Here is a 27813-nt window from a genome sequence, read left to right as displayed (position 1 = left end):
GTTCTAGATGACAGTTGTATGTTTGGCATCACGGAATTTTTACACAGCTAATTGTATAAAATTAAAGAGACTACACGCAATATAATGATAATGGGAACCCAAAAGTATCAAAACGTGGTGTACAGCCGGAAGTGTGAGAATTGGAAACACAAGAGGAAAATGCTTGACGTACACATAAATAAACCGCCATAAAATAATCGATCCATAAGAATACAAGATTCGCGAGTAAAAAAAAAAAAATTATCAAATGAGTATCTGGTTCAATACCATATGCAACTGTTTTGCATCATCCACACCACTGTCGGTTCTTTTCTGCAGAAATAAAAAAACACAAAAATATAAACGAGAAGTTAAAACAAATGAAATAGAAACCAATTTAAGGTTTAACATCCCGCTCGATCCGATATAGAATTAAAAGCACGAGTTGAATCTTCAAGACGGGATCAGTTTCATCGCATATCGAAAGCAAGCTGAGAAGGATTAATAGTCACGTGAACGTTATGTCCCCCCTATCTCTTTCTCCTTCCACACCAGTAACAACTTTGACTTTTAAATACAAAAACCAAAGGGATGTCATCGTGGAACGCGTCAAAAGCCTACGTGTAATATCAAAGACTGAGCGGAGAAGGGTGGATTGAAAACAGCGAAGGGACTGGGGCTAACTTGTCTAAATCCTGGCCATTCGATATAGGTATCTACCTGTGGGGCTTCTTTAAGGAAACGGTAAACACACACGTAAAGCCTTAGAGAAAGAGAGATGAAGAGGTATAGAAATAGATGAGGAACTTGGAAGAGGGAGCTAAGAGAGAGGCGCCACTCAACAGTCTAATAAGCGTACAACATTCTAGAACTGAAGGTATAAGAGAAAAAGGAAAATATGTACATGATTCTATTATGGATATTATCAATTCCGACCCTAATATTTCTTTTTTTTTTTTAGATTATTCTCTGTAACTCAAAAAGAAATATCGGCGCCCGTTACATTTTACGTTTTTTTTTTTCTTTTTTGCCTTTTTTCTTTTCTTTACAAACTGATTGAGAAATGAGACGAGTAAAAAGTATGTGAGAACAAATGGAGTTCTCGAACTCAAAACTCCTCACAGGACTTTTTCAGATACCCTCCCCCCCTCAATTTCTTTTTGATAGAAAAGTTCAAAATGAAGGATATTGAACAAAGAGGAATAAACGGTTATTTATAGCATAGTTGTTTGGTTTTTCTAGATTGGAGGATGGAGCGCATAAAGAGATGGAGAAAAAAAAATCATTTCCTTTTTTTTTTCCATTTTGGGTTTACTTGGGCTAGCTATTCCTATTTAGATGTAGATGTTGGCGGACGCAAGAGCGGCGATCAATAGAGTGAGGAGCGAGTGACATAGCACGAGATGCTGGGCTGGCGCTGAATTGAGGACGGGCACCGCTGCTGCCACGATTTTCTTCGTTTTCTCGACTTGAACGTCGGTGAAATCTCCAGTGCCGGCCGCAGTACGTGCCGCAACTCTCACTTCATAAGAGGTATCCTGCTGCATTCCGGTTACTCTGTACGGCTGGCTGGGCACTGTTAGAAAATGAAGTTAAATAAAGAAAGTTGAAATGAAATGATTTTAAAGAAATGGGGAAAAAAAAACGAAACACGATCCGCATTTCGTTTAATAACTTGGGTTGAATAGTAATACAAAAATAACTTTTGAAAAACTCTAGTGGTCAAATGAATATATAAGAACAAAAAGGATGTGGCATGACTGCAGAATGAATGCGGGAACGGGAGCGAGTAGACGATGAATATTAAATTGGACGAAAAAAGACAAAAGAAAACCAAGTTGTCCTTCTTACTTCTTTCGAATTCTTTCTCTTGTGCCCGGCTCCACTCAAGGGAGGGTTGCTTGAACTGCACCACGTAGCCGGTCACGTCCATTGGATTGCGAGCTGCGGCGTCCTGACCCCGATCTGAGACCACGTCCGAATCTTCAATCTCCAAAACGAAGCTATCCGGATGTGTAATCTACCGCAATGACAAACAAGTATCAGCGATGCGCTATCATTAGTCACGACATGTCACGAACGGCAATATTGATTGAATTATATATAGATTGTTTTTGAGGGCAGCGGGGACGCGCAATGGGTGCCATTAAGAACGAAGGAAAGAAAAGGGAAAACAAAAGGAGGACCAGGAAACCTCAATAAAAAAAAACAACTGCTTCTTCAAACGCAAGAAGTGACGAGATATCGATTTTCTTGTTACTCGATAATTGAAAAGCATTTCGAATACCGACTTGTCTAGCCACTGTTACACACCAATCAAAAGTCCCTTGATTGCAAAGTGCAAAAAATAGGGGTCGAGTAACACCTAACAGATGAAAATGAATCCTTTCCAAACATCTACAAACATTTCTTTTCTTTTTTTATAGAAAGCCCTACACGTTCCATCGTGTGCGTGGGGCTGGGGAGGAAAAAAATGAAAGGGGACGTTGATGAAGCAAACGAGGAAACTCGCTGCGCTACGTCGCAAACAATTAACACGTAAACTTACTTTGATTTTGAAAGTGGGGGCTGCTGGTTTGGTAGCCTGTTCTAGAACGATGACGCGGGCCATGGTGCCCAGCATGTTGGTGGCTCTGCACTCGTAATCACCAAAGACGGACTCGTCGTAAATGTAGAGCTGGAGCGAGCTGTGATGATCGGAATTAAAGATTTGGACGTCGTCGCTTGGATGCAGCGTCCTGTTATCTTTGATCCAAATGAAATCGGCACCCGGCTCTGCCACGGCGGAGCAAGTCATGTTGACTGTGCCTCCAATAAAACCGTAAGCCTCTTTCGTGTGATCCTTGAACCAGCGCGGCTCATCTGTGTGCGCAATTCACGATCCACCAGTTTCCATTTGCAAAGAAATAGTTTTGTTTTTTTAAAGAAACAGTTAGAAGAGAAAAAGAAAAAAATCAATACAAGGGCTGAAATGTAATCTACGGTGGGCACACTTACGTTGAATTTTCAGAGTGATGTTCATCTCTCGAAAATCGGCAATCATTGGGTTTGATTGCGTCGCTCGGCAGACGTAAAGTCCGCCATCATCCAGCGTCACTTCTTTGATGCTTAGATTGTTATCGATTACTTTATGGCGCGGCGCTATATTTATATATATATATTTTTTTTTAAACAGAAAAGAAATGTTAAAAATAAAAGAAATTAAATGTCTGAGTCATGAGCCATAAAAAAAAAAATTATAAAAATATCGTAAAGTAGGTAGCCACATCACTAATGTTATTGGTGATTGAGAGTGCACAGAGTGCGTAAAGTAACGATTTTCGGGGTTTTGAGAAGCCGGGCATTGGATGCGGTTGATTGTTTTGTGTTACTTGGGATCTTGCGTGACATTATCCCCTGTCTATCTCCCTGCACGGCCGAAATGTCACAACAACTAGGCAACACAAATACAGGAGACTATTGTTGAGTTAAAAAGGAAACAAAAGAAAGTCTATATAACGTTTTCTAAACCCCCCCTCCCTCGCTTTCCCCGTTACCGAGCACCAGCCGGCGCCAAGCTAGGCCGGAAAACACACCGGAACTAGAACTACATAACAAACGTAGAAATAAAAAGGAAAAAGGACGTTCGGTCTGTGCTTATTTGTTAAAAGGGGAAGAAGAAAACAAAAAAAAAAAAGGATAAAACCCCAACTTGTTTGTTGAGGAAGGCCAAACAGACCAATAAAAAAAGGGGGGGGGGGGACAGCTGCAGTTGTAATGCTAAGTGTGTTTGAAGGTTATTTAGGAAATTAGAAGTAATAATGGATTTCGTTACATGGTCGAAGGGATCGGCCGCGAACTTTCCACGTCGTCGTGACCACAGGATCGCCTCCAACGTCACACCGGATGGTAAAGTCCAATCCTTCGGTGGCGTATTGAACGCTGGCCGTTTCTCCGAAGCTAAGTGGCTCTGTAAAATATGACATTAATAGTTAATAATTGCGGGGTTTCGCTCTTCTTAAGCCGCGTTGTTTTCATTACTGAAGACGGAGAGCGTAATTTTCTTTTCCACTTCTTGGCCTCGGATGATGGCCCTGCAGGAATAGTCTCCTTGGTTCTTCTTGCGTATAGTCTCGAAGACGAGGTCCATTCCGTCCTCTTTCTCTTCGACGTGGATCCTTTTTTTTGTGTTGGTTTTCGACGGAAATAAGAACAACGATAAGTAATCGGTTATTGTTTGTTTTTCTAATGTTTGATTGCTTACTTTCCGGATGTGGGCGTGATGTCTCCTTCTCCCACTTTAGTCCAGACGATTTTTTCAGCGCCAGGAGCTTTGCAAGAGACGAAGTAACTCTGATTGGCGAAGACGGCCACCGTCGGGTTGCTGGGCGCCAGCCAGATACTCGCACCAGCCGACTGTTCTCCCGACGTCAGTCCTGTTTTTATTTCACGTTCAAAAGAAAAAGAAAAAAAAATAATAATATAGATGGATCTCATTAGGAAACACATTGGGAACATCATTGAAGATTGATGATGCGTCAACGTAGATGCAAGTCGTCTGGGAGAACCCAACGCCATCTAACGTTTTACATTCGATTTATTTTTTTAATTTTAAGAAGAGAGACGTCGTGTTCATTCCACGTAAATGTCAAGGAGAGAAATGGAGAAAGATGAAAGTACAATTTCGAGTTTTCTTTGTGCGCAGTCATCGAACATCAAAAAGAATCTTCCTTCAGATTTACTGGGAAGGAAACTATCGAGATCGGCTGAGAGAGATACATGATTAGACAGGCCTTTCTCACTCCCCGCGGGAGATAGTCTACGTCCTTGCAAGATGACTATAAAAGAAAAAAAAAAAAAATCTAATAAAAAAATTAGTAGGGAAAAAGATTCTCGATCGATTTTTCTCCTTTCGGCCTATCGGTAAAAAAAAACCCCAAAAAACAAATGAAGAGCGAAGTAGAAATGACTCTTGAAAAACAGACAAAGGGAATCGTTGAGATCGTAAATTTGTCTGCATCCAACACAAATAAAATTCAAGTATTCACATGGAATTTTCTTTGTATATCATACGACCTTTTATTTTTAAAAACAAACAAACAAAACAAAAACAAATGAACTAGAGAATCAGCACTGTCGATCGATGCGTCGTGTATGCCCTGATAACTTAGAAAAACATGCCTCGCTTTCCGCATGATGACAGCCGCTGTGCCAGTGCAGCCGGTGTTCCGTGTTTTCATTCTCTCTTTTTTTTTTTAGCGTTTTCTTGTGTACAGATATTTACAACACGCCATCCATCGATCACGAAACTGCTCTCGACTCTGAATCCTCTTTCTTTCCTGTCGGAAAATTTCTCCATTGACTCGGACAGAACTAAGCCAACCAAACAATAGCAGTAAAGAAAAAAAAATAAAATGAAATTGATTTTGTTTTAAACAAAAGGAGACCGACTATTTCCTGCGTGAGAGATATGGCACGTTATGTTTAATACAATAGGCTAAGATCCGCATTGTTTTCACGGACGTGAAGGTGGAATTCACCAAAATAAAAACAATCCGCACCATTTCGACACGGTTACACGCAATCGACTGATGTCTTTCTCTTAATTCAATTCCGTGTTACATAGAAATCAATCGATTATTGATCCGACAGGAATTCCGGTCTTCTTCCTTATTGAGCTTTCCTTTTTTCTTCTCCTTACGTGAGGATGGCAGAGATGGAGCTTTTGGGTTATTGTTGTTATTTATCTTGATCGGTGGCAAATAAAAAATAAAAAAAAGAATTCACGGTTTGGCGGTGATCGCCTATATATAGTAAGCGGAGAAGTATGCGGGAAAAAGAGGAGTCGCATGATATTATTAAGAAAAGAAAAACAAAAGACGAGATCGAAAATCTTTTTTCTGTTTTTTTTCCACCACTTTTTTCTCTATCCGGTGGCAATCGAACGGAGTAGAGTCAGGATCCGGTTCCGATTATCAGGAGCGCACGCGACTGTGCGCTGCGAAAATAAAGATACACAAAACAAAACAGAAATATAATTTTAAAAAAAAGGGGGGAAGAGAGAATGGTCGAGACGTTAAAGTGAGCGGCACAGACTCGTGATGTTGGCACGAAGCCATCGGCGCACACGACCATCAGGACGATAGGAAAATGAAAAGAAATACGGCTGCCCCTGGGTTATATAGCTGAAAAAGCTAAACGCCCTGACGAGTACCAACTCGAGCGTGTATTATGTTTGAACCGCGACGACGAAGACGACGTCATCGAGGACGTGTTTGTTGACCAAAGAGAGTACCCTCCAACTCTTTTCCTATATATCGACGACCACCCCTTTCCAAATAGTGTGCCCAGGGAATGCCATTCAAACGCGACAACGGTAGTAAACAATCAGATTTTCCGTGCAGTATATAATGCAGACGATCTGTCTCTCTCTCCTTGATCAAATCCTTTCCTCCACCCCCTTTTTTTTTATCTTACTCCCTTCGATGATGTTGTTGCTTTTGGCTCGTCGTATACGTACACACGATTCACCGCAGATGGCAATAATCTTCCGTCAGAAAATAGCCCCAAACGGCCATTTTCTTTGATTCGTTTCCTTCTTGTTTTTGGCCATCCAATTGGTGGCATTTGTTTTTCCATATCAATGACTCTCGATTTATTTTCGATAGTAAGCCCCCCCCCCTTCCTCTTTTCCAGCCTGTGTGTGTGTGGGGGGAAGGGGGGTTAAAGAGATCATTAAGCAGATACGACTTTTACCCTTGCCTTTACAGGGACGGGCAAGCCGGCCAACATCTTTGACTTCTCTTTTGGAACGGGCCAAAATAAAAAGAAAGGCAAGAGGGGGATAACAAGTTCTAGTGGTGTGTTTCCACAAACATGTAAAGGCTTAAAATGACGACCCTTTCGGGCCACAGTTCGAGGGTCGCGTGGGAGGGTGAAAAAGGGTCGATCCTTTAACCTCCCATAAATAGACACTGGGCATACGTGCTATTATTGGCTAAAGATATGGCGTGTCCAGGAAAAGTCAACCCAATTACCAGAAAGCTGGACAAAAAAAGAAAAAATCAATTACTTAATTTTTTTACTGCCAGCTGTTATATTCCCCACTACTACGATAGTAACAATCAAATTAAATTAGGAGCTCCACCGCGTGTTGGGGAAAAAGAAAAAAAAAAAGGGGGGTTTATCTTTGACATTGCGTTCGGGAGTTGCTGTTTAAGCTAATGGATTTTCCAGACTCATTTGCGCTATTTTGACACTGGCTGGCTGGGCACGAAACACTTGCCCTCAGCTTAACGCCGAAAGATCGTGCGGTACGTAAAATTTCTGCTTGTCCCATCTTTGTTACGTTATAACGATACAAAGCTCTTGCCTCGCAAAAGAAGGTACTCTCACACGAGTGTGTCAAGTGAAAGTTACGTTATTGATTTTGTTTTTTCCCTTAGCGTTGCCACCCCAGTACATCTAGGCCACCCATCGCTCTTCATCCTATTTAACATACGTCCTTTCTTTTTCATAAAAAAAACTTCTTTCTCTGCATTTGAAACTTTTTTTTCCGCTTTTTTTGTTTTGATTTCTTGCCTGAACGCATTTGACGAGTTTCAGATTTTTTATTTTTTTTTAAATCATTAGATTTTTAGTCTTTTGTTCTTGTGTATACGACATCCACAAACGTCAGATATTGCGTCCAATGATTCCGCCTTCGAATTAGAACTGCCTAACCGAGGGGAACATGTAGATCGAGGCCGCCCAAACCAAATCAAAAAGGAAATCAAAAACTAAACAAAACAGAAAAAAATAATAAGACATGCTCTCGTTACAGTTCATCCCCGTGCTGACAATGTGCGAGAGCAACGTAAAAACCCATTCATCATGTCAGGGCGCCTGCACCGAGAGGCGACCAAGCGTGAAGCGATAACAAGAAAACGCGTGACTCTCATCTGACTTTCAATTTTGCACGAAAAATTGAAATTAAAAATTTCATCCGTCCCGACGACGTTAACTAATGGATATAACCAGGAGGGGGGAGGAAAAAGGAAAAAAACAAAATTAAGTAAACTTAATGGTATTCCTAGCTGCGGGGGGGCAACTCTCGACGAGTGTGGGGGAGGCATTTGTAACGTAACGGTCTTTATTGCGCTATTAAATGATCATCTGGTTGCGACGGTGTCCAATCCTACACGGATTTCACGTAAACACTTTTTTTTTTTCGCAATTAGCCACGGATTGGGAAATTGCCTTTCATCCATGCGTTAAGATTGACGATTGGGATATATAGAACATCGAAAAAAATAAATAAAATAAAATAAAAGAACTTTTGCAGGGAGATGGTCGCCATGGCAACATCGTTCCCAGATATAATGGCCTCTTTTCGTGTGTACACAATGCCAATAGCGTTGCACACACACACAAAAAAAGGGGGGGAGGGGGCAATAAAGCATTCACTTCAGCTGGCCGTCGGCTTCCCTCGGCCCCCGCTTGTGGCTCATTCACTGGTGGGCAACACCAGACGCGTGTTACATGTCAGTGTCGGCGTGTGCCCCATCTGTAAAGTCGTCCTCGATACAGAAGCTCGATCGTGCACGCTTCCTGCTACTGATTCAAAAATAAAAAAAAATAAAAACTTTCATTCTCTCTTTCCCTTTCTAGACGCTGTGTCCTGTGTATCGAAGTGGGACGCTGACACAATACAACGGCCGTTTTCGACTACGACACGCGTTCGCTCCCACCCGCTGTCTCTCCCTCTGCCATTTCTACAGTTCGATTCGAAATGGAAGGGGGCGACTCTACACACAAAAGGAGGAGAGGGGTCGACTACATGAAACAGACGCAACCGCACGCGCATATGTTTTTGGTTGGGGGAAATAATAATAATTGGCTTTCAAATGCGACTTGATTTGCAATAGTAACGACGGAATAAAAAAAAATGTGTATATGTCCTGAGTTTACATGTGATCCGTCACCATCCATCCGTAAATGCATCCAGCAGGGGACGACAAAAGTCCATTGTGGACGTCAATAACAATACGTTTTGATTGACATCATTATAAAAAATAAAAAAAAGAAGCAAACGCAAAGAGAGCGACATCAACTCGTGTGTCAGTGTGATTGCGTGTAACAATCGATTCACTTGGCACAAAAGGGGCTCAATATTTAAGAGGAAAACACGAGTATATGCAAATGGCTGTGCGCTGCTACTGATCAATTGCAATTGGTGAATTATCTCAGAGGGCTGTGTTCGTGCAGCCTTTTAAAGAAATTTGGCAATGGTCGTGACAATGGCAACCATTTCCAACGGACGTTTCCTTCTTCAAGTGGACGCTAGGGCAATAATCATGGGCGGATTTTCAAAAAGGGGAATGGAAATGAATAGATTCTTTTCTATAGTAGCTCCCTCTATAGTATATATATATAAAACCACTTGATTTCACGCTCAATGGCTCCCGAACTTTGGACTTGGCGGCAGTTACGGAACCCCCCATTCGAGTGCCATTCGGAAGTAATTGAATATAAGCAAACGCCAACCACCAAAAAAGAAGAAAGAAATGGAACAGTCTAAATAAACCGATATGGTAGCCCTTTTTGTTTACGGTATGTTTTCCCGATATGGATATATAGACAGGCATCAATAGCGGTTTACTTTCGTTTCATTTCAAAAATGGAATACATCGCGCAGTCATCAAATATTTGATTCCGTGCGATGCCGCGGGCTCATATTGCGTGGAACTGAACGCCAAAACATGCGGTTCAATATCCCTTTTTTATTTTTTTATTTTTAGAATGGAATGAAATAGTTCGAGATCGGAAATAGAGTAAAGCAATCAGTACGATATAAAAGAAGGACAAAGTGGATACCATTTTACGATGAAAAGAAAATTGATCGTGTCCTCTAAATCTCAGAGAGGGCACTCATTTCAAATTGAGTCTTCATTTCTCTTTTTGATGGTTGGCATGTACGTTTTTTTATTTTTATACATACATATTTTGTTCCCCAGAACTTCTTTTATGTAGCCCTAGATTTACTGTTCGGGATCGAATTCGAAGACCCGTCCGGTAATCAGACACTGGGACCTGTACGACGCGGAGACCATATACATCCACCAAATTCCAGATTATTAAAACTTTTCTTTCTTTTTCGCTCTTGTCTGTTTTCTTTTAACGTATCCGTGAAACCTGAACTCGCTCAACTTGATGAAATCCATCAAATAATAATTTGAAAAATAATCAGAATCTTGTGGTTCACTTGGAGTGCGTGTCTATACAGCCGATCCTTCTCGTTTATAGTCTGTTCCTATTATTTGTTAGAAGAAAGAACAGAAAAAAAAAATAAATAAATGCGTTTTCCGCTTTGCCAACGTTTTTCTTTAAAATTGTTCGCCGGGGAATTCAACAGCGGCGCGGATGAACTCCGGGCGGAGGATCTCCCTTACATGATACACGTTCACGCTTATATTTATGGCGTCCTTGTATATGGTCCCCCCACCCCCTTTTTTTTTCCCTCATCATCGACTTGCTTCTTATGTTCTGCGCATTTTTTTCTTTCCTCTTATTTTCCCCGAGTACAGAGAAAGTCTTGTCTCATCATTTATGACGGATATAAAGCTCCTTTTTCCGCCTTATATACATACACCCCTCCCTTGCGGGCACCCCAGTCTCACCGCCAGTGGTCGGGAGTTTTCTTTTTACTTCGTCAATGATCGCAAAAGAAAAAAGAAAAGAAAAATATGGCCAAGATAATGAACGTCGGGTTATTCGCGATCGATCGAGACACAATCCCATGTCTTAGAAAGGCTCTGCTTGTGCAACTGAAAGTAGCACTACACACCCTACCATTTTGGCTATGCAGCGCAACATCGGTCTAATAATATTTGACGGTAGAGGACGGGGGCTAGCGTCTCTTGTCACGACAAGTCAGCGTACACACAAAACAAACATGAAAATAACCGCAGACTGACGGCCCTGTTAGACAGGAGCCTCTTGTGCGGCCCACTGGCAATAAGAGAGTAAAAGGGTGTGTGTGTATGTGTGTGTGTGGAGGGAGAGGATAAAAAATAAAGGGGGAAATATACATAGGAAGTTGGCTCTCTCTATTCTTTGACAAGCCCAAACCCTGCTTACAAAAAGTTCCGGTGATGCCACTCTCAATAACTAACTGAAAATCACATGTTTATACTAAACTTTGATTTTCTTTTTTTTACCCCTTTATTTTTTATTTTTTTTTTTCTGGTAGTAGTGGGGCTGTTGGGGAGATTTATAACAAAGATATAGGAGCGGGAACTGGTAATGGTAACTAAGGGGAGAAGGTACTGGATGTGAGTCGTGGAAGTCTAAAGCTTTTGTACACATTCACACAGTTTCCCCTCGCTCCGAACGCAGGGGAAAGAAGAAAAAAAAAGAACAACTTGTACGCACCGAGCAAATCGATCCGTTTTCACGCACAAGCAACTCCGCTGCGTTTTTTTTAGATATGCAGAAGAGAAAAAATGTTTCCATTTTTATTCTTCTTTCTGTAGAAGAATGAGATGAAATTATCGATCACCGAAAGAACCCCGAGAATGAAAGGAGGATAGTTGCCCATGCTCCATGTTCTTTAAAGAGAATTGATTCAAGCTCACGACCAATTTCCTTATCTCCTTAATTTTCAATCTGCGACATTATCACGAGGACAACATCATTTTTGGGGCCCACCGTGTAACACCCGAGAAGGAAAAAAATGGCGGTCATTAAATCAAATTTTAAGTTTTGTAGCGGCCAGTTTTTCTAGCGGGAAATGACGACGTGGAAACGTCAAAAAGGTCTACAATTGCGCGGCGCGCATTGCGCCATCGATATTGTAGGGGGAAGGGGGGGAAGGAGGGCGGAGTGAGGAGGTTTGAATCTGGTAATAGGGCGACGCTCTGACACAGAGGCGCAAACGAAGCTGTCGAAAAGGGAAATGAAAAGAGGGGGACGGAAAGAGGATGTTGCCAGTTGACCATTTCTATCAAAGAAAAAAAACTTTCATTGAGTTAGTCTCGTCACCCGCTTTATTGCAATAAATCACAAAGACTTTGCTTCAGTTATCCCCCCCTTTCTTTCTTTATTTCTATCGCTGCCATTGTCAATCTGGGTCCGACCCTATGATAACCATTTATGAAAAAGCATTGATATTATTATTATTTTTTTAAACTTTCGTGGCTTTTTACACGAAACACGGGATCAGAAAAAGGGCCTCACGTTCTGCGCTTTCACATTGTTTTTGGTGCCATTTTTTTTTAGTGTGTGTGTGTGTGTGTGAAAGCGACTCGCTAATTTTAGAGCGACAGTAAAGAAGGAAGCTGTCAATTGAAACTAAAATAGAAATGGAGCACAGCGCATCAGAGCGATTTCGAGAAGAAAATAGTTGTCCACTAGGAGAAGAAAAGATATTTCTTTTGTTTTTAAAGAGAGAAAAGAAAATGATATTTACCTGCTAGGAGGATCCAGCTGAGCGCAAAGGTGCAGCCAATTGGAAACATGTCGAGTGCGTTAGTAGTAGACGAAGAGGGAGATTGGTTGTTGAGAGGATCCAGAGAGAGGGAGAACAAAGAGGATTAAGATGAAAACAAAAGGGATCGGAAACTGGCTCTGTTTTTTCAATCACTCAAGGATTTCGTCAAATCGCTGTCACAGGATTTGGATTGTTACCTACGTCAACAACGAGAAAGAAGTCGATAATAAAAAATCACAAGATAAACAAAGTCATAAATAAATAAATAAAAACGGAAAATAAATCGTTAAACATTTGAAATGGACATCCGTAGTGGAACCGGTACCCAATAATGTAATTGCATCCTTCCGTATTGTGTGTGTGTGTGTGTGTACAATACAGGCCTATAGCCCCCTACTCACCCATCCGAATTTATTGGGGTGGAAGAATTAGATTGCTATAATATGTACCCACCCAACGGCTATCTATACTACATGAGGTTGGAAATGGAAATGAAATGGATGGAGGGACGGATGTGACACTTTGTAACCAGAGCCCCTCTTTTATGTTTTTAACTAGATTTTCTCCATTGTTCAATGATTGAAAACGAGCGTTGAATAACAACTAAGCGCTCAAATACAATGGATAAAAAGGCAATCACCTCTGCGCGAGCAAAATTTGTCTTTCAATGTGCAATCAATGTCGTTTTTTGAAATCAAACTCATTCGCATCTAGCTGCACTTTGACGTAACACACAACAGACACTTGACACCAACAAGGACCACAACGCACTAGGACGGGATAATTTCAGTTGCTCTGCATTCGCCCGGCAAACTCTTAACGCGACGACGTTCAGCGTTTCAGATCCTAGACGCGACTGACGGCTGTGCGCTTCTCTACCGATGTCCTCACACAGGCACGTCAGTGGGCGTTTCCAGCGCCATCGGGCGGACATATTCCCTTCACTACCTTTTTGTTAGTTTTTTTTTTTTCACTCTCCCGATATCTGCTGGACTTGTAGATTACACAACTACTCTAAAAGTCGTCCACGAGCCGATTAGTACGACCTGGTGGGGAGAAAGACTCATCCAACTTGCGACTGTCCGGGAAACTAGAGATTTTAAAAACCAAACACACACACACACAAACAAAATACAGGATCTAAGGATGAAGAGAAATGGAAGAATACATTTACGAAAGTAGCCGGCCAGACTTTATTTGCTAGTGTCCCCTTGGATGCCAAAAGTAAAAGTCTTTTTCTTTCACTCTCTGCTTGTGTGTGTGTCCGTGAACGAGCAAGAAGGGTAGTAGACTCAGGGGTGGTTGAAACCATGGTGACTTTCACACAGTATTGATCGGCACACAACGCAGCCGAGTACACAGACGCACGGCCAAGGCCAGCAACAGAAAACCCCCAGTTTTTTTCTCCGACCTTCTCCGTCATCATCTACAAAGATGTTGCACATGAATCTGTTTTTTGTTTTTTCCCCAGCGAAGTTAAAGAAAAAATAAAGTTGTCCCACGGATAGCACCAATTAGGTATAAGGATACATACACATCACTTAAGAAAGGAGATTTTTTTTTCAGTTCTTTTGCAATCGAAACCTTCGTCTTTTGTTGCGTCTAGAGAGCAGCGGATGGTGACAGACGAGCGGTGAGAAATTCGAAGGGTTTCACATCATCAATTTATACTACGCAGATTTACATTTTTTTTTTTTTTTCTTATTTTAACAAAAGAACATTCGACTTGGCAGAGAAATGAGCTGTGCAAAAGGAGAAGAACTTCTTTTTTTTTAATTCCGCATTTCTTCTCAGGGGGAGTTGGATGATTAAATGAATCAAAGGCAGGAGCGTGTTTTATTATTTGCCAGTCGTCGTGAAACTAAATAAGATTTGGCCGAGCCGCAGACAAAGAATGAACGGCACGCCTATTTGCATACATTGTATAAATCTAATTGTGGATGAAACACAGTGGCCGTATAATATATAAGGATATTATTAAAATTCAAGAAGAAAAACGGTTAGCCCCACACGTCGTAACACATTTACATGATGCCGTGTCATAATAGGAAATAGACTGGAAAGGAGGTTAGAAAAGACGGCAAGACATCGCCAAGGTTTATTATTTCTTGATTATAGAGCTCAGCTCGTTATGATATTCCACACAGATACGTGTGTAGACACACGGAACCCCAAAGTTACACGGCCCGCAGGCTCGAACTGCCAAGAAAACTGAACGCATTTTTTTTTCTTTGTGACTATTTTGCTCTCAGTTATTCTTCAATCATCTTCCTTAGTTTCCCGCCCGCGAAAAAGAGAAAGAAAAAAAAAATCCCGAGAAATGAAGTAGCTCGTTAGCGGTGCATGGGGGTAAAGATACACGAAAACACGAAGGCGGGACCTCCCCCATCATGGCTGCGTACAAGATGATTGCATTTGTGTGTACACTCTCACCGTCGTCAAGTTAGCAGCTCGTCATCTTGTAAGAAACGATGAGAGAAAAAGGGGAGAAAAACAAAATATGGCATTACAAAACCCACACGAACTGAGGAAGTTAAAAGTCATTTCATTCTATTCTCGGCATGTGGCGGGTAAATAAAAAAAAAATTCAATTCCTTTTTATTTCGCTTAGATTATTTTTTTTTTATTCATCGTTGATTAGCTGATAAGACGTAAAGGCAAACCAATTCTTTCTACAAAAAAAAATGGAGCAGTCTGAATCGAATCCATCAGCTGGTGCGGTAAAGGTGAAATTTGGGCGCTGTGTGAAACACAATCACAACTACGCAGCTGTAACAACAGGACCGACAACACCAGTCCACCATCTCTCTACGTATTTGTATAGCGAAGCAATAATCACGTCCCACGCCATCAACGTCTTTCCTCTCCAGCGCCAATTTCATTCGCTTCCTACTTTACGCACAAGATATGATTCCGATTTTACACACTCGGCGATTTCGCTCTAGACGCGTCATAACCTGGTCAAACGAGACAATTATTGCGCAAATGGCCGCCTCTTTATTTCCTTGCACTTTCTCAACATAAAGGAACTCACGATAATCTCGCGCGGGGATATTTTAAGTAATATTATCCAACTGATTACATCAACCGCAGGGGTCGCCTTTTGTCGGCAACTGTTACATTAGGCCGTAACCCCCCCCCACTGTTTTTTTTTTTCCTATGTTGAGGGTATGTTCTTTTAAAAAAACAACAAGTGTAACAGACCCCTATAGGCATATTTCAGACTGTTCAGAAAATTAAAAAAAAAAGGGTTCCCTTTTTCGAGGTTGGAAAAGAAGCCGGTCAAAAAACATGGCGGTCATGCACACGTCATCCCGCTAACCTATGGCAATGGCACGTGACTCGAAAGGAAGAAAAAAAAACAAAAAACAAAAAAAACTGTTGTAACCGATTAACTGGGTCGTTTTCCATATACATATACATCGCCCGGCAACCGATATAGAAAACGATGCATTTTTTTCCTTCCTTGACTTGCAAATCGAATTAGCCTATACGCACGCGTGAGCGAACGTGTGTCCGCGTCCCCTTCCCCAATCTTTTCGACCTCCATATATCTGCGTTGTTGTTAGCTCTGCAAACAATATCGTGTGTACAGTACAGCGTGTGTGCGCGCGCGAGTACGGAAACAGACGCACATGTGCAGAACGGACTTTTTCTTCCGGTCTTCCCCTTGTAAAAATAAAAATAAAAGGCTGAAGAAAGAGAAAAAAAAAAAAAAAAAAGAAACTTTGGAGAGGGTGTTGGAAATCGATCGGCGTCTAGTATGGCTTAAATAAGTATTACAAGACACAAAGTTCGACTACCCAAAACTCTTGCCACTTGACAATTCAGACGACAATGACACGCTGACGAAAGGAGAAAAATAAATGCGTGTGTCCTTTAGAAGTCTTCGTATGTGTTTCGGGTCGGACACACCCTTTGAGCCGTAATGATAAGCAGTCTAAAACTATAAGAAGCGGGGCGTGCTCCGATGGATATCAAAATAGGAAGCCAGTTGAAAGTCAATGAAGCTCGTAGCGATGACATCATTAACAGGAAATTTAGAGGGAAAATAATTTTCACGACGACAGAAATCGAAAGAAATATGCGAAATAAAAGTAATTCAAAAGCAGAAAAAAAAATTTTTTCTCGCTATTGAATTTAACGATAAAAAATTGTCGGAGAGACGCGCGTGCGTCCGTGATTGTGTCAATTTATTGATCACATCCGGATGACACGGTCAATAAAAATCGTTAGCGAAGATAGAAACTTGGAAGGTGAAACACAAGACATGATAAAAATAAAATTTCAAAAAATTAAAGATCTTTAAATAACAACAGCCAATAGGTTTGGGGCAATCATTAGGAATGTTTACCCGGAATTCGAAAAAACAAAACCATAACATTCCCCTAGCTTTATTAAAACGTTGTTATTATAAATGCCCCCCTCGCTCCGTCAAAGTAGGTTGGTCTTTATCCACAAAGAGGAAAGAAAGATGCCAAGCAAAATGAATAGGAAAAGATATACCCATTTCCTGCCAATATACATATTATATACGTGGCTGGTTATGAACGATGTAATACAAAGGTCCTTTCCCCCCCTTCTGCATAACGCTGGCGACCCTATTCCATATGCACTTATACCCATCAATAAAGAAAGGCTAACTCTGTTTGTCGACGTCACGTTAATGGGCGTCACACAAACGACTGTAAGAGAAAAAAAAAAATAATTCCCCCGTTCGTCATTTTTTATTGCACATGTTCCAACGTTTGCATGCACGAAACGCAAATGTGTCAACATGATACATCGAAACAATTTGTTCTTTTTTCTTGTTATATTATCCGATGCTTCTCTTGACTGATCCCCGTCAGTTGACACAACAATTTTCTTCAGAAATAACATTGACACACACACACACACACACAAAGGTATAATTACCCCGACAAATTCGGTCTGAAATTCTCGAAGCGAAAAGACGCTGTCCTCGAATCCGCGAGATAGAAAAAAGCTAAACACAATGTGTACCCGTACGTGAATCGTTCAAATAGCACGAACGAAGCAGAGTTTGGCTGTTCCGCAACGAGTCGCAATTTGCTGCCCGTAGCAGCTGCTTTCTTTGTGTGTGTATGTCTGTTTAGTCTGCGGTACGATCAAGCTGGGCGGTGCCGCGCAATCAAGCAGATTACACGGCAAAAAAAAAAAAATAAAAACAAATAAAAAGTTGTGCGCCTATTATGTCGGCGGCTGGCCCAAGGCTACACTCATCACATACGTGAAAAAGTAGCGTGAAAACCGCACCTCTAGCACATAAGGTTTGATTGCCTAATGAGCTACCCGCTTTAGTAGCGTCTCATTAACGAGCAGTCGTATACCATGGGGTGCTATTGGTGAAAAGAACCTCCATAAACTTTAAGGGCGAAACAGTATACGGCGATGATGAGCATCGTATTTTATAGACAACAGATCGGAGCATTTCAAAAATCGCACCCCCCCCCCCCAACAACTCGTAATTAGGTCTACGCGTATAAACATACCTGATTAAATTTCCATCGCCGAAGGCTCCTCTACCAGTCCCAGCAAATTAACCTGTCAAAAAAAAAAAAATGTACAAGTCATTCATTTTTTAAAGAAACAAAGGAATTTGATTGATTATCTTAGCGCATATACAACACAGTTAACAGAGCGTCTACACATTTAAAAAAAAAAGGGGCGTATGCAGCACGTAGCTCACGCCGAATATGTGGGAAGCTATTCCTAATACCCAACGACGTTTTGCATGCATCCGTCATGCCAAAATCTCAACCTCGTTGCCCTGCAATCACGTAACTAAATTACTAACTAGTTCGGTATTAGACAGCGCTCCACCCTGCCATCATTTGACGTGCAAATGACCATTTGCTATTGGGCCAAATGACGTATAGATTTTCGCGCAACTTGCATGTTTAATAACTTCAATCACCATCCGCGATTAGCGTTGACGTTATGATGGCCAGTATATGGTCAGTGACCATTGGCACTCGCCCACTTCAAACCCGAGTGTTCTCCCTTTGTTGTAAACGAAGAACCTTTAGGCCTCGCTAACGTTGTCGGCTCCATCGTAGGAACTGGTTGCAACAGAGAAACGACAAAAGACGTCAACAACTGCGTGATCTCTTGAAATATCGCCGGCACACGCTTGTTATTTGTACGGCTTTTTTTTTTTTTTGTTTGGAGGGGAATCATCGATCAGTGGGCAGGAGGAGGCGCTGACGTAGAGCATCGTCGACGATCTTTGCGTTGCGTGCCCGACGTCGATAGAAGACAACGTCCAAAACAACCAACTCGCCATATAAGCACCGGCTAATAAGTCACCACGCCCATTTCTTTCTCTTTTTTTTTTCTTGTCTTCTGAGCTGTTTTTCGGGAGGGGGGAATTGAAAGATAAAAGGTAATGGGATTTTTTTTCTTGACGTACCACCCGCGAAAAGAAAAGTCAAAATGAAGACTATTTCGTTTAGGTCCTTGTAATTTGACTTTTGAAACGCTGGAACGCGTAAAAAGTCATTCGGAAAAATGGTTGGATAGGTCAAAACATCCCGAGTTCTTTGCGTCTTTGCCAATGCATCTGGAACGCCATAGCTCATAAAACGAATAAAAGAGTTGGGAATGCAGACGCGCCTACGTTTGTGGGTGGCGTCGGAAATCCCGCGTGCAATCTCTTCGATCGTTTCGCGCTATTTCTGACGCATTTCCAATTGTAAATCCCTACCCGTGCAGAACACCGTAGACATCGAAGGATATATAGATAACAATCCCCATTTTTCTTTTAAAGCTGAGTTTCAAATTTGAATTTACAGCCAGACGAACAATAAAATGCAAATTTCTCGTTAAAAAAAACAGAAATTGGGAAAGAAATGTTCAACTATAAAAACCCCCGCACTGCTAAAAGTCTCAATTCCGCAAAATGGTTTGGGGTTTGAGTACGTCTATAATGCAATCTGATAAATCATGAAGGATTTGTTTTCCTTCTTCATTAGTAGCCAAAATCTAAAAAAGGATATAAACACAAATCAAGACTTCCCCCCCCCCCCCTTTGGACAATGGAAGCGTGATTGGATCGGCAGAAGTGCAGCCCATCAGTAGCCAACATTTTTCTTCCCACCGTCAAATGCAATAATAATAAACTCTTCGTCCCCATTTTCAAGACGCTGATCAAATTCTTAATTTTAATTTTTTCTTTATTTTCTTTTAGCGAAGTAATCTCCTCGTTTATTATCCCTTCCCTGGCGTGGGTGTTATTTGACGTTGCACTTCAGACTTGAGAGTAATAACAATAATATAAAGATCCCGGGCCACACCTACTATTATGTGTAAATAGATCCGTGCCCCCCCCCCTCCCTCCGTCGCCGGTGCGGTTCTTTACGAGTAAGGCTCTTCCGGTAACGGATACCATTATAATACATTCACCTAAATGTGTCGACAGGATAGAAACTTGACTTGGCCTGACCTCAATCTTTAAATGACATCAACTCGAAATGTTTCACAAGCTACGCATTAAAGCAGGGCGGGTGGTGGCTCTATTTTTTTGTTCTCATCCAACGAAATCGAAAATGAAGCGTGCCAAATTTCCTCCCCCGACGAGTTCTTATGATTATATCGTCCTTTCTAGATCGTAAATAGCAGATAGATATGCGTGTGTGAGTCGAACAGTTGTGCGTAAACTCTCACACACACACAGAAGAGAAAAAGGGACATTAGATCGAGACCCCCAAGCAAAGAACACAAATGAAAAAAAAAAAGTCTATTTATATACAAATTTCATATCATACGTTAGTGTGTGTATACAGTCCTCTTTGCAGCGTAGACATAAAAAAATAAAGACGGCACGCTACTTTGTTTTGTGAGTTATACCCTAACAAGTTTTCGACATCTACTTTTTGGCCCCGGACTCACACCTGCCCTCTATACAAAATGTAAGACCAAGCTATGTTTTTATTGCTGTTGCATCATTCCGTTTGTTATTTTTTAGGACGCTGAGGGCATCGATTGGAAGTAGATTTTGCTGTATAGCTATTCCAATAGGACGTGCACAATTGCACGCGTCTAACTAGAAAAGCCAACGATTGGCACTTTCATCTCCTTATCAGAGTCGTTTTCTGCAGACGATTCGATCGTTTTTTTTTTTTTTGCACGGTATTATATCTTTTGGGTACGATGGTATCGCTTGATTCAAATTCAGTTTCGATCCGTTAGGGTATATTGGTCGAGCTCACAGAGAAACGCATACACACGAGAAAGAAAAAAAGAAGCAGCAGCATTCGTGCTCTTGCAATCGGTATAAATCAAATGAGTTTCTCTCTCTCAGCGGCGTGAAGCAGAAGCTTTTGAAGACCATTATTAATATAAAGATTTCTTTTTCATTTCTTTTCGATTGCTTTTCTACACGACTGTCTGTAATCATACGCTTGTACGTGCGACATTCCAATATTTCACATGGCATGTTGTTTGGTCTTGTGACGAAAATTACGGCTGCTTTTGGCATAAGAGAAAGGAAGGCGCCTCAATACATTGGGTGGATGTTTTGAGCAATTGACGTGTCATTACCGGGAGAAAGGGAGAAAAATATGGGGCAGCTAAAAGGAGGATAAAAACACCAAACTCCCGATACTACACATGAGGGCATAGAAGCCTCCGGACAGATAAAGGGGTTCGAGTCCATCTTCAACGAAAAGCCTAGCGCTAACTGCTTTTACTCAGCCACTCCCTCCCGTTCTTTTTGGGAGCTGATGGCACAGACGACGGAAAGGGGGGGAGTGATGCGCTTGCAAAGTCAACAAAAGCCTATAAAAGACATGAACTCAACATCCAACTAAAAAAAAGGGAGGAAAAACTCTACAAAAAGGAAAAGAACAAACAAGAAAAAAAATTTTAATAAAAAAAAATTGCAGCATGTGAGAGAGAATAAAAGAAGAGCAGCTTCTAGTTGGTTTCGTCGATAGACTGTGAAGAACGTCATTCAATATGTGACAGTTGGTGTGAAAAGCGAACTGAAAACTCTTGTATTTGAGTTGTTAAAAAGCCAAAGGCTTTCACAAGTCAAACAAACAAAAAAGAAAAATCTAGAGGCGAACGGATAGCAACAATGACTGCGAAAAATGGGACGAGGAAGGCCCACTTCGGTAGCCGGATAAAGTCGTTCAAGATGAAATCCATCACCGTTAGAATCCACAAATGTGGGATTGCGAGAAAACCCCGGGATTATATACTCGCTAACTTTAGACAACACTCCCTTTAACTGTTAGGATATTACTACATTCAACTTTAAGGGCCAATGAGGTGAAAAAGAGTCGATACTTTTGTCTTGATTGGGTAAAGAATGTCGCGTGTCTCGTCGACACTTTGGAATCTCTGTCGACAACCATCGCAAACAAAGAGATTCCTAATCAAAGGGGTTGTGGCATTTCACAAGTTTAGACTCGTGTCCATTTGTCAGTCAGAAGGTATTTGAACAAACGCAATTTGTTTGTTTTTACGAACGAGACGCATTGCTGCTGTCGGTGTCGTACCGTAATAATAAATATCCCGCATGCAAGTTGTCACAGCGTTGGGCCAACATCCGGTGCATGTTTAAAGAACGAAAATAAAAAGCTCAAAGAGAAAAGCTCGTCAAATCCCTTCGCCAGTTTTTCAATAGGACCTATAAGAGTCAGGGAGAGATAGAAAACTCGATAGCCCCACATTGGATTTAAACATTACAAAAGGGTTTCGGAAACACGTCAGTGGAGGGGGAGGAACGTGTTATTATACGTATTTGTGTCTACTTTCGACTAGGGGGAAATGTCACGCAAGGCTAGTCACACACATGACTCATACAGTGTCATGGCAATAACAGCAGGTTGACAATGAAACGCTTCGAGGTGTAATTAAGCGGAGCCAAAGTTTCTATGCGCGCCCGGGTAAAACGAGTAGAACGAAGACATGAACCGACACGTGACAGTATCGCTATCAGATTCTATTGTGACGAAAAGATTCGTTCTGTTTTTACTATTCGAATAGCACTTAAACGAAGAGTTTTTAACGGAAATAGCTTTTCCAATCACAGATCAGTTGGTCAATCGTTGCCGGGGTAAGGCTGTCAATGGTGTGAGCAATTGGATTTCTTTCCTCAAAAATGAACATCATCGATCACTTTACAGTCGGTCAGGATGGCTCACGAAGATATGTGCGGAATCAAAGTGAACGCAATCGTAGGACGCAGTCGCGGTAGAGAGGGAAAACAGGCCGAAAGAGAATGCATCTCAATCGATTTGTTTTCAGTTCGCCTGGTGCTGCGTACGTACTGCGACTTAACAGTAAAACGACGAGTAACCTACATACCATATAGTCTACGTAGGTTGCCTGGCAGCTTGCATTTGAAACAAGGAAATCGCGGATGGAATTGCAAATGCGACAAATCGCATCCAAAGTTTGGTAGACGAAACAAAAGGCTAGTTCCATCTCTGAAAAATTGTTTGCGTCGTCAAATATGAAGAAAAACAAAACATTCCTATTTTGTCAAATGCAGTATTTAAGGTACATGGGACATGAGGACTTAAAACTTGAACAAGCAATTCCCTCAAGCTAAAAACGTTTTCATTTTTAACATGCACAAAGAGAATTTATATGGCAGTCAGTTTTATTGCACAAGCGGGACCGCCTATGCAATAGATTTGAAGGATACAAATGTCCTGTTATAGAACACCGTTTAACGATCTATTCCAACATGAAAATTACAGATAAAAAAAGAAACTGGGCAAAAAATTGGCCGTTTAGCTAAAAAAAAAAAAAAACTTCCGACAATGAAGTGAAAAAGCTGTTCCAAACATTTAAAAATGACCAAAACGACGTGAGTAAATGCGAAAATTTAGCCCAGTTGCTGCCTGAATAACCTGAAAAACGGAGCTTAACGAAATTCTTGTCCCACCCTTAACGAGTTTACGTCGAGAAAGCTATGACAATAGAATGTCACTACGTTGCGGGACAATGCAAGAAAGGATACACGGAGGCTACAAAATGCATTACCATTAGCGTGACCGTTACACATGCGAAAACGGAATGTGATTAAGTCGTTTCGAGCAATTTAAAAACCAAAGATTCAAACAATCTGGATAGCATGTCTCATAAGAACAAGAGCAATTAATTGACTTACAAGTTTTGCAAACGCAGACAGAGCCATCGTTGCATCCAATGGAACACGAACGGTGCTGAACGTGGGCGCAGTGGAAGACGTCGAAGTTCGGCGACAAGATAAAGATTTGACACCCAACATTTCCAAGCAACACTTGTTCTTCTTTTGAAAATGTTAGATCTGGAAAAACAAAGGGAAAAAATTTAGAAAAAAACAAACGAAGATCTGCATTGATTTTTAGAATTCGATGCACGTCTTTCGTTTTATCATTCTACCCCCAAGCGTTTTTCTTTTCTTTTTTAAGTTTGGTACGAAAGCAGCGATCACGTTAAATGTGAAACGTTAACGTACTAATCCGAAAATAGCTTATCACTGTGTCCAACAAATCATCAAACTTAAATACCGCAAGCAAATCCAGACAACAATGCCGTTTAGTAATGAAAGCCAACATCTACTCAAATTCCCATGCTGAAGACAACAAGTACGCCAACGTAATGAAACGAAGAACCCCGATTTCAAGTGCCCAAAACGTCTTTAGCCAGACGCATTTCAACTGCAAACAGTGCAATAATGAAATAGAATAGCATAGATTGCAAGTGGCACCCCAGGCGGACAAACGATAAATTGCAGCAAGTGATCTCCATGCTTAGTTCCCCCCAAAAATGAACAAAGGGTTGTCTTACTTGAATGGAAAACCGAAAACACAGTATTTAACAACAATTATACGTTGAGGAATCCCAAAATGATAATATTTTGTGCTTCAAAAATATATGTATCAGCATTTAGCACCTTTAGCATAAAGTAAATTACTTTCAGATTACTGAGCATATCGTCCACCACGTGGTACACAAGGCATGGCTACAAAGCACTCATGGAGAGAATTTAAAACTTTCCAATTTTCAGCTCCAGTCACAACATGCATATACAATTACACCATGCTGAAAACAAAGAGCTTACTTGAACCTTTCTTGCATTTTTCTTTCATTTAATTGGAGAGCGTTTGTAGCGAAGAAATAATGTGTGAAACAATCGCACAAGTGGTTCGGCAGACATGGCGGTAATGACTAAACGACTCACGGACTCAGTGATTTTTGCTTACCCAACCTTCCTTCCCTGGTATTTGATTGGTTGGCGCCCAAAAGTCGGCCATCATGTTTTCAAAAAACAGGAATGGAAAAAAGGTTTCCGCAACCTAAAAAAAAAGAGACAAATTATCAAAAGCGATTATACTTACAGGTGTTTCGAAACATTTGCACGAGTTTTCAAAAGAAAATTTTAGGACATTAAATGGTAAATTTTGAAACGAGAAAGTAGATCGAAATCAGCAAATCAAATTCTTGAATAATCATTTCAGTTTTCCTCAGACAACTGAATGCAATCCTCAAACGCCTTACAATGCACGTAAATTTTATTGATTGATTATATTACTCCGTGGTACAGATATTTAGAAGATTCTAACGATCCCAACGTATTCTGTGTTCTGTCCAATTTGAGCTGCCTTGCTTCCTGATAGGTGGCAGCAGTGTTTTGACAGTTTAAAAGCAGACTACGTGGCAATCTTGTCTACCATCGTAAAGTAAAGTTTAGTTGTTATGAGAAAATGGAAAACGATGATGGCCTTCTCAAACTTGTATTTAGCGGAAATGATCTCACAGGTCAAAGTGTAATATTTTTCTTCTAATTAAATTGTGTTATGCCAAAATTCTTCTGTATACAGATCTTTCGGCGAAGTTCGAACAGCTAAACCTCACAACAAACGATGGCGGCCAGTACCTAAAACAGTTAAATTCGCTGGGTTTAAAGAAATTGGGTGCGTGCACGATTAATATCTTAAATATTTCTATTTTAATGATAGATTGCTTATTTTTGCAGGGAACGAGATTAATAGGATAGCAGAAGAGAAAACATCCATCATCAACCAAACTCAGGAGCTAGCGTTTCAAGAATACCCAACTTTCATTGAAACAGCTCAATGCACTAAAGAAATTTTCCAAAATGTGTGTTAAATTATGTCACTATACCACTTAAAAGTTTTTAAATTAATTCTTGTTGTCATTCACAGTTTCAAAAAGTAAATCAAAGTACAGAGAAGTTAACTTCTGGCCTTACTACTTTAAAAGAGAAATGTTTGGAATTTTCCGAAACTGCCCAATCCTTGAGTACGGCGAGACGTTTGACAAGTTTGGCCCTATCACGACATACACAGCTGCTAGAAATCCTAGAGCTACCGCAGCTTATGGATACGTGCGTCCGCAATGGATATTGGGAGGAGGCACTTGAACTAGCTTCTTACGTCGCACGCTTAGAGCGTAAATTAGGATACATCCCCCTGATTGTGGTATGGAAACTTCATTACTGTCCCCGCGGAATACATGTATTTACCATTTATATTTAAAAAATAGAAAGTAGCCCAAGAAGTTCAGTCTTGCACGCGGTTAATGCTGAGTCAATTAATAGCTCAGCTGAAGATGCCAGCACAACTCCCACATTGTTTGAAAGTAGTGGGATACCTGAGGCGTATGGGTGTCTTTTCCGAAGAGGAAATTCGCCTTAAATTCCTCCAAGCTAGAGATTCTTGGTTTAAATCTACATTGGAAGAAATTCCAAAAGAAGATGGTGACTATTAATCTTAGTCAATTTGTTGCCTTCGTTTCATTGTGGTCACATTACTTTGACAGCTTATCAGCATATTCTAAAAACGGTGGAGTTGAGCCGTGTGCATCTGTTTGACATTGCTACGCAGTATCGTGCCATATTTACTGATGAAGATCCACTAGTATTAGCCAATCAAGATCCAAACACAAATGAATCCGCCATCTATTATTCTTGGATCATTCAAAAGGTGATTATTTCCCACAGTTATTCTCTTTTCATGTTCTCTAAATATTTGCATTGTAATGACAGATAACGGATTTTTTGGCGGCACTTCAATCCGACCTGCCCAAGGTATCGCCGTCTTCGCTGGAGTCCGTGTTTGGGCAGTGTATGTATTTTGGCCTTAGCTTCGGTCGTATCGGATCAGACTTCCGGTCGCTGCTGGTGCCGCTCTTTTCTCAGGTGGTCTATGATCGATTTGTCCACTCAGCCAATAAGTCTGAGGCACAATTCGCTGAAGCCATGGCCAGCTTTAGCTTGACACGCACCAGTTCGCTCGGAAGTAATGCTAGTTATTCATACATCCAATCGGCTCCGTCCTCAGCCGATCAAATCCAGCCACCTTATAGCCTTCTAAAGTTTTCGCCGTTGGCTGAATTGTGCAATGGGTTGATTGCCGCCTTCAACGAATTACGCATGTGTGCTCCGATTCAGTTGGTCAATCTGGTTGTTCGTAAACTAGAGCAAACTCTCCGCAATTGCTCGCAAATTATCGCCGACTTCCATCGCCAAGAGATGGGTGCTTTTACAGCCAATGAAGAGCTAGAATTCACCAAATGTCTACAGTTATACCGCACGGAATTTATGCTGTACATCCAAAAGATACTTCAAACTATGTTTTCACCTGCGCTAATCTCCGCCCAAACGGGTTACACAACTGGCGAAATAGTTAAACAAGAGTTATGCAGCCTTAACAAGAGTTTTATTCTCGATCCCATCGACCACTTGCTCACCAAAGAAGAATCCTTAACAATTCCAGAATTAACTTTGCTTACGTCATCATCTTTTAAGCTTGAAGCTCAAACAGAGGCAAAAAATCGTGAAGGCATTGTCAGACCAATCGATGAATCAGTATCTGAACGATTACTGGATAATGGAACTCAAGACGGAGAAACGTTGACCGCTGAAGACGAACAGCACGAGGCGAAACTTGAAATGAGTGACCCTGTTCCTAAACACGAAACACATCCTGATATTGACGTTGAATCCGAAACCAAAACTGAAACCGAACCAGAACCTAGGCCAGATTCAACTGAAGATCATGCGGTACAATTTATTATAGGAGATTCTGAAGTGCTGACCATTCATCCGTCAGCTGAAAATCTGGAACCCGAAACGGATACGATTTCTAATCAGGAACGAAATAGCGAGCCTGAACAAGAAACAGAAGACCATCGAGATCCCATTTTGAATACAACAGTAGCTGAGCCCGTAAACACAGAGATAATTAATGGACCGTCTTCAACAGTTGAAGTGGGACAGGAACATAACGAAATTAGTTGAAACAGATCTTTCTCCATTTTTGTTGCTAAATTTATATTCGTTTTGACTTGTATACGTTCTACGAAATCCTGTGATCAATAGAAGGCCCAATCCAGACATCCGA

At 41.1% G+C, this 27813-nt stretch overlaps 2 protein-coding genes across 4 annotated transcripts; one reads left to right on the top strand and one right to left on the bottom strand.

Annotated features, from left to right (window-relative positions):
- Position 1: 1 nt before the first annotated feature.
- Positions 2-24639, bottom strand: LOC116923453 (neural cell adhesion molecule 1-B). 2 transcript variants are annotated; one of them, XM_045174266.1, is made up of 11 exons: positions 24510-24639; positions 23574-23732; positions 17941-17992; positions 12407-12624; positions 4223-4394; positions 4000-4136; positions 3794-3928; positions 2977-3120; positions 2528-2841; positions 1831-1999; positions 2-1555 (listed from the first exon to the last, which is right to left on the bottom strand). In XM_045174266.1, exons 4-11 carry the CDS (start codon positions 12453-12455, stop codon positions 1314-1316), a joined length of 1362 nt encoding a protein of 453 aa, XP_045030201.1. In that variant the 5' UTR covers positions 12456-12624; positions 17941-17992; positions 23574-23732; positions 24510-24639; the 3' UTR covers positions 2-1313. The 2 variants fall into 2 exon arrangements, with proteins under 2 accessions (XP_045030201.1, XP_045030200.1); XM_045174265.1 differs by lacking the exons at positions 17941-17992; positions 23574-23732; positions 24510-24639 and adding an exon at positions 13068-13300.
- On the top strand, positions 22591-27813 carry LOC116934393 (conserved oligomeric Golgi complex subunit 8). Of its 2 annotated transcripts, none has more exons than XM_045174264.1 (7): positions 22591-22717; positions 25270-25362; positions 25425-25549; positions 25615-25890; positions 25955-26168; positions 26231-26394; positions 26457-27813. In XM_045174264.1, exons 1-7 carry the CDS (start codon positions 22591-22593, stop codon positions 27708-27710), a joined length of 2253 nt encoding a protein of 750 aa, XP_045030199.1. In that variant the 3' UTR covers positions 27711-27813. The 2 variants fall into 2 exon arrangements, with proteins under 2 accessions (XP_045030199.1, XP_032797825.2); XM_032941934.2 differs by lacking the exon at positions 22591-22717 and adding an exon at positions 25059-25207.

Source organism: Daphnia magna, linkage group LG5 (assembly GCF_020631705.1).
Source record: "Daphnia magna isolate NIES linkage group LG5, ASM2063170v1.1, whole genome shotgun sequence".
Taxonomy (NCBI): Eukaryota; Metazoa; Arthropoda; class Branchiopoda; order Diplostraca; family Daphniidae; genus Daphnia; species Daphnia magna.
This window is presented reverse-complemented; position numbering and strand designations above follow the sequence as displayed.

Coding starts and splice junctions, on each gene's coding strand:
- LOC116923453 (XM_045174266.1), bottom strand. CDS start 12,455: ATGTTTCCAATTGGCTGCACCTTTGCGCTCAGCTGGATCCTCCTAGCA. Junction 4,395..12,406: donor CAGCTGGATCCTCCTAGCAG/GTAAATATCATT, acceptor AAATAAAAACAG/GACTGACGTCGGGAGAACAG. Junction 1,556..1,830: donor AGAGAAAGAATTCGAAAGAA/GTAAGAAGGACA, acceptor ATTTTCTAACAG/TGCCCAGCCAGCCGTACAGA.
- LOC116934393 (XM_045174264.1), top strand. CDS start 22,591: ATGGCTCACGAAGATATGTGCGGAATCAAAGTGAACGCAATCGTAGGA. Junction 25,363..25,424: donor GCTGGGTTTAAAGAAATTGG/GTGCGTGCACGA, acceptor TTATTTTTGCAG/GGAACGAGATTAATAGGATA. Junction 26,169..26,230: donor AGAAATTCCAAAAGAAGATG/GTGACTATTAAT, acceptor TTACTTTGACAG/CTTATCAGCATATTCTAAAA.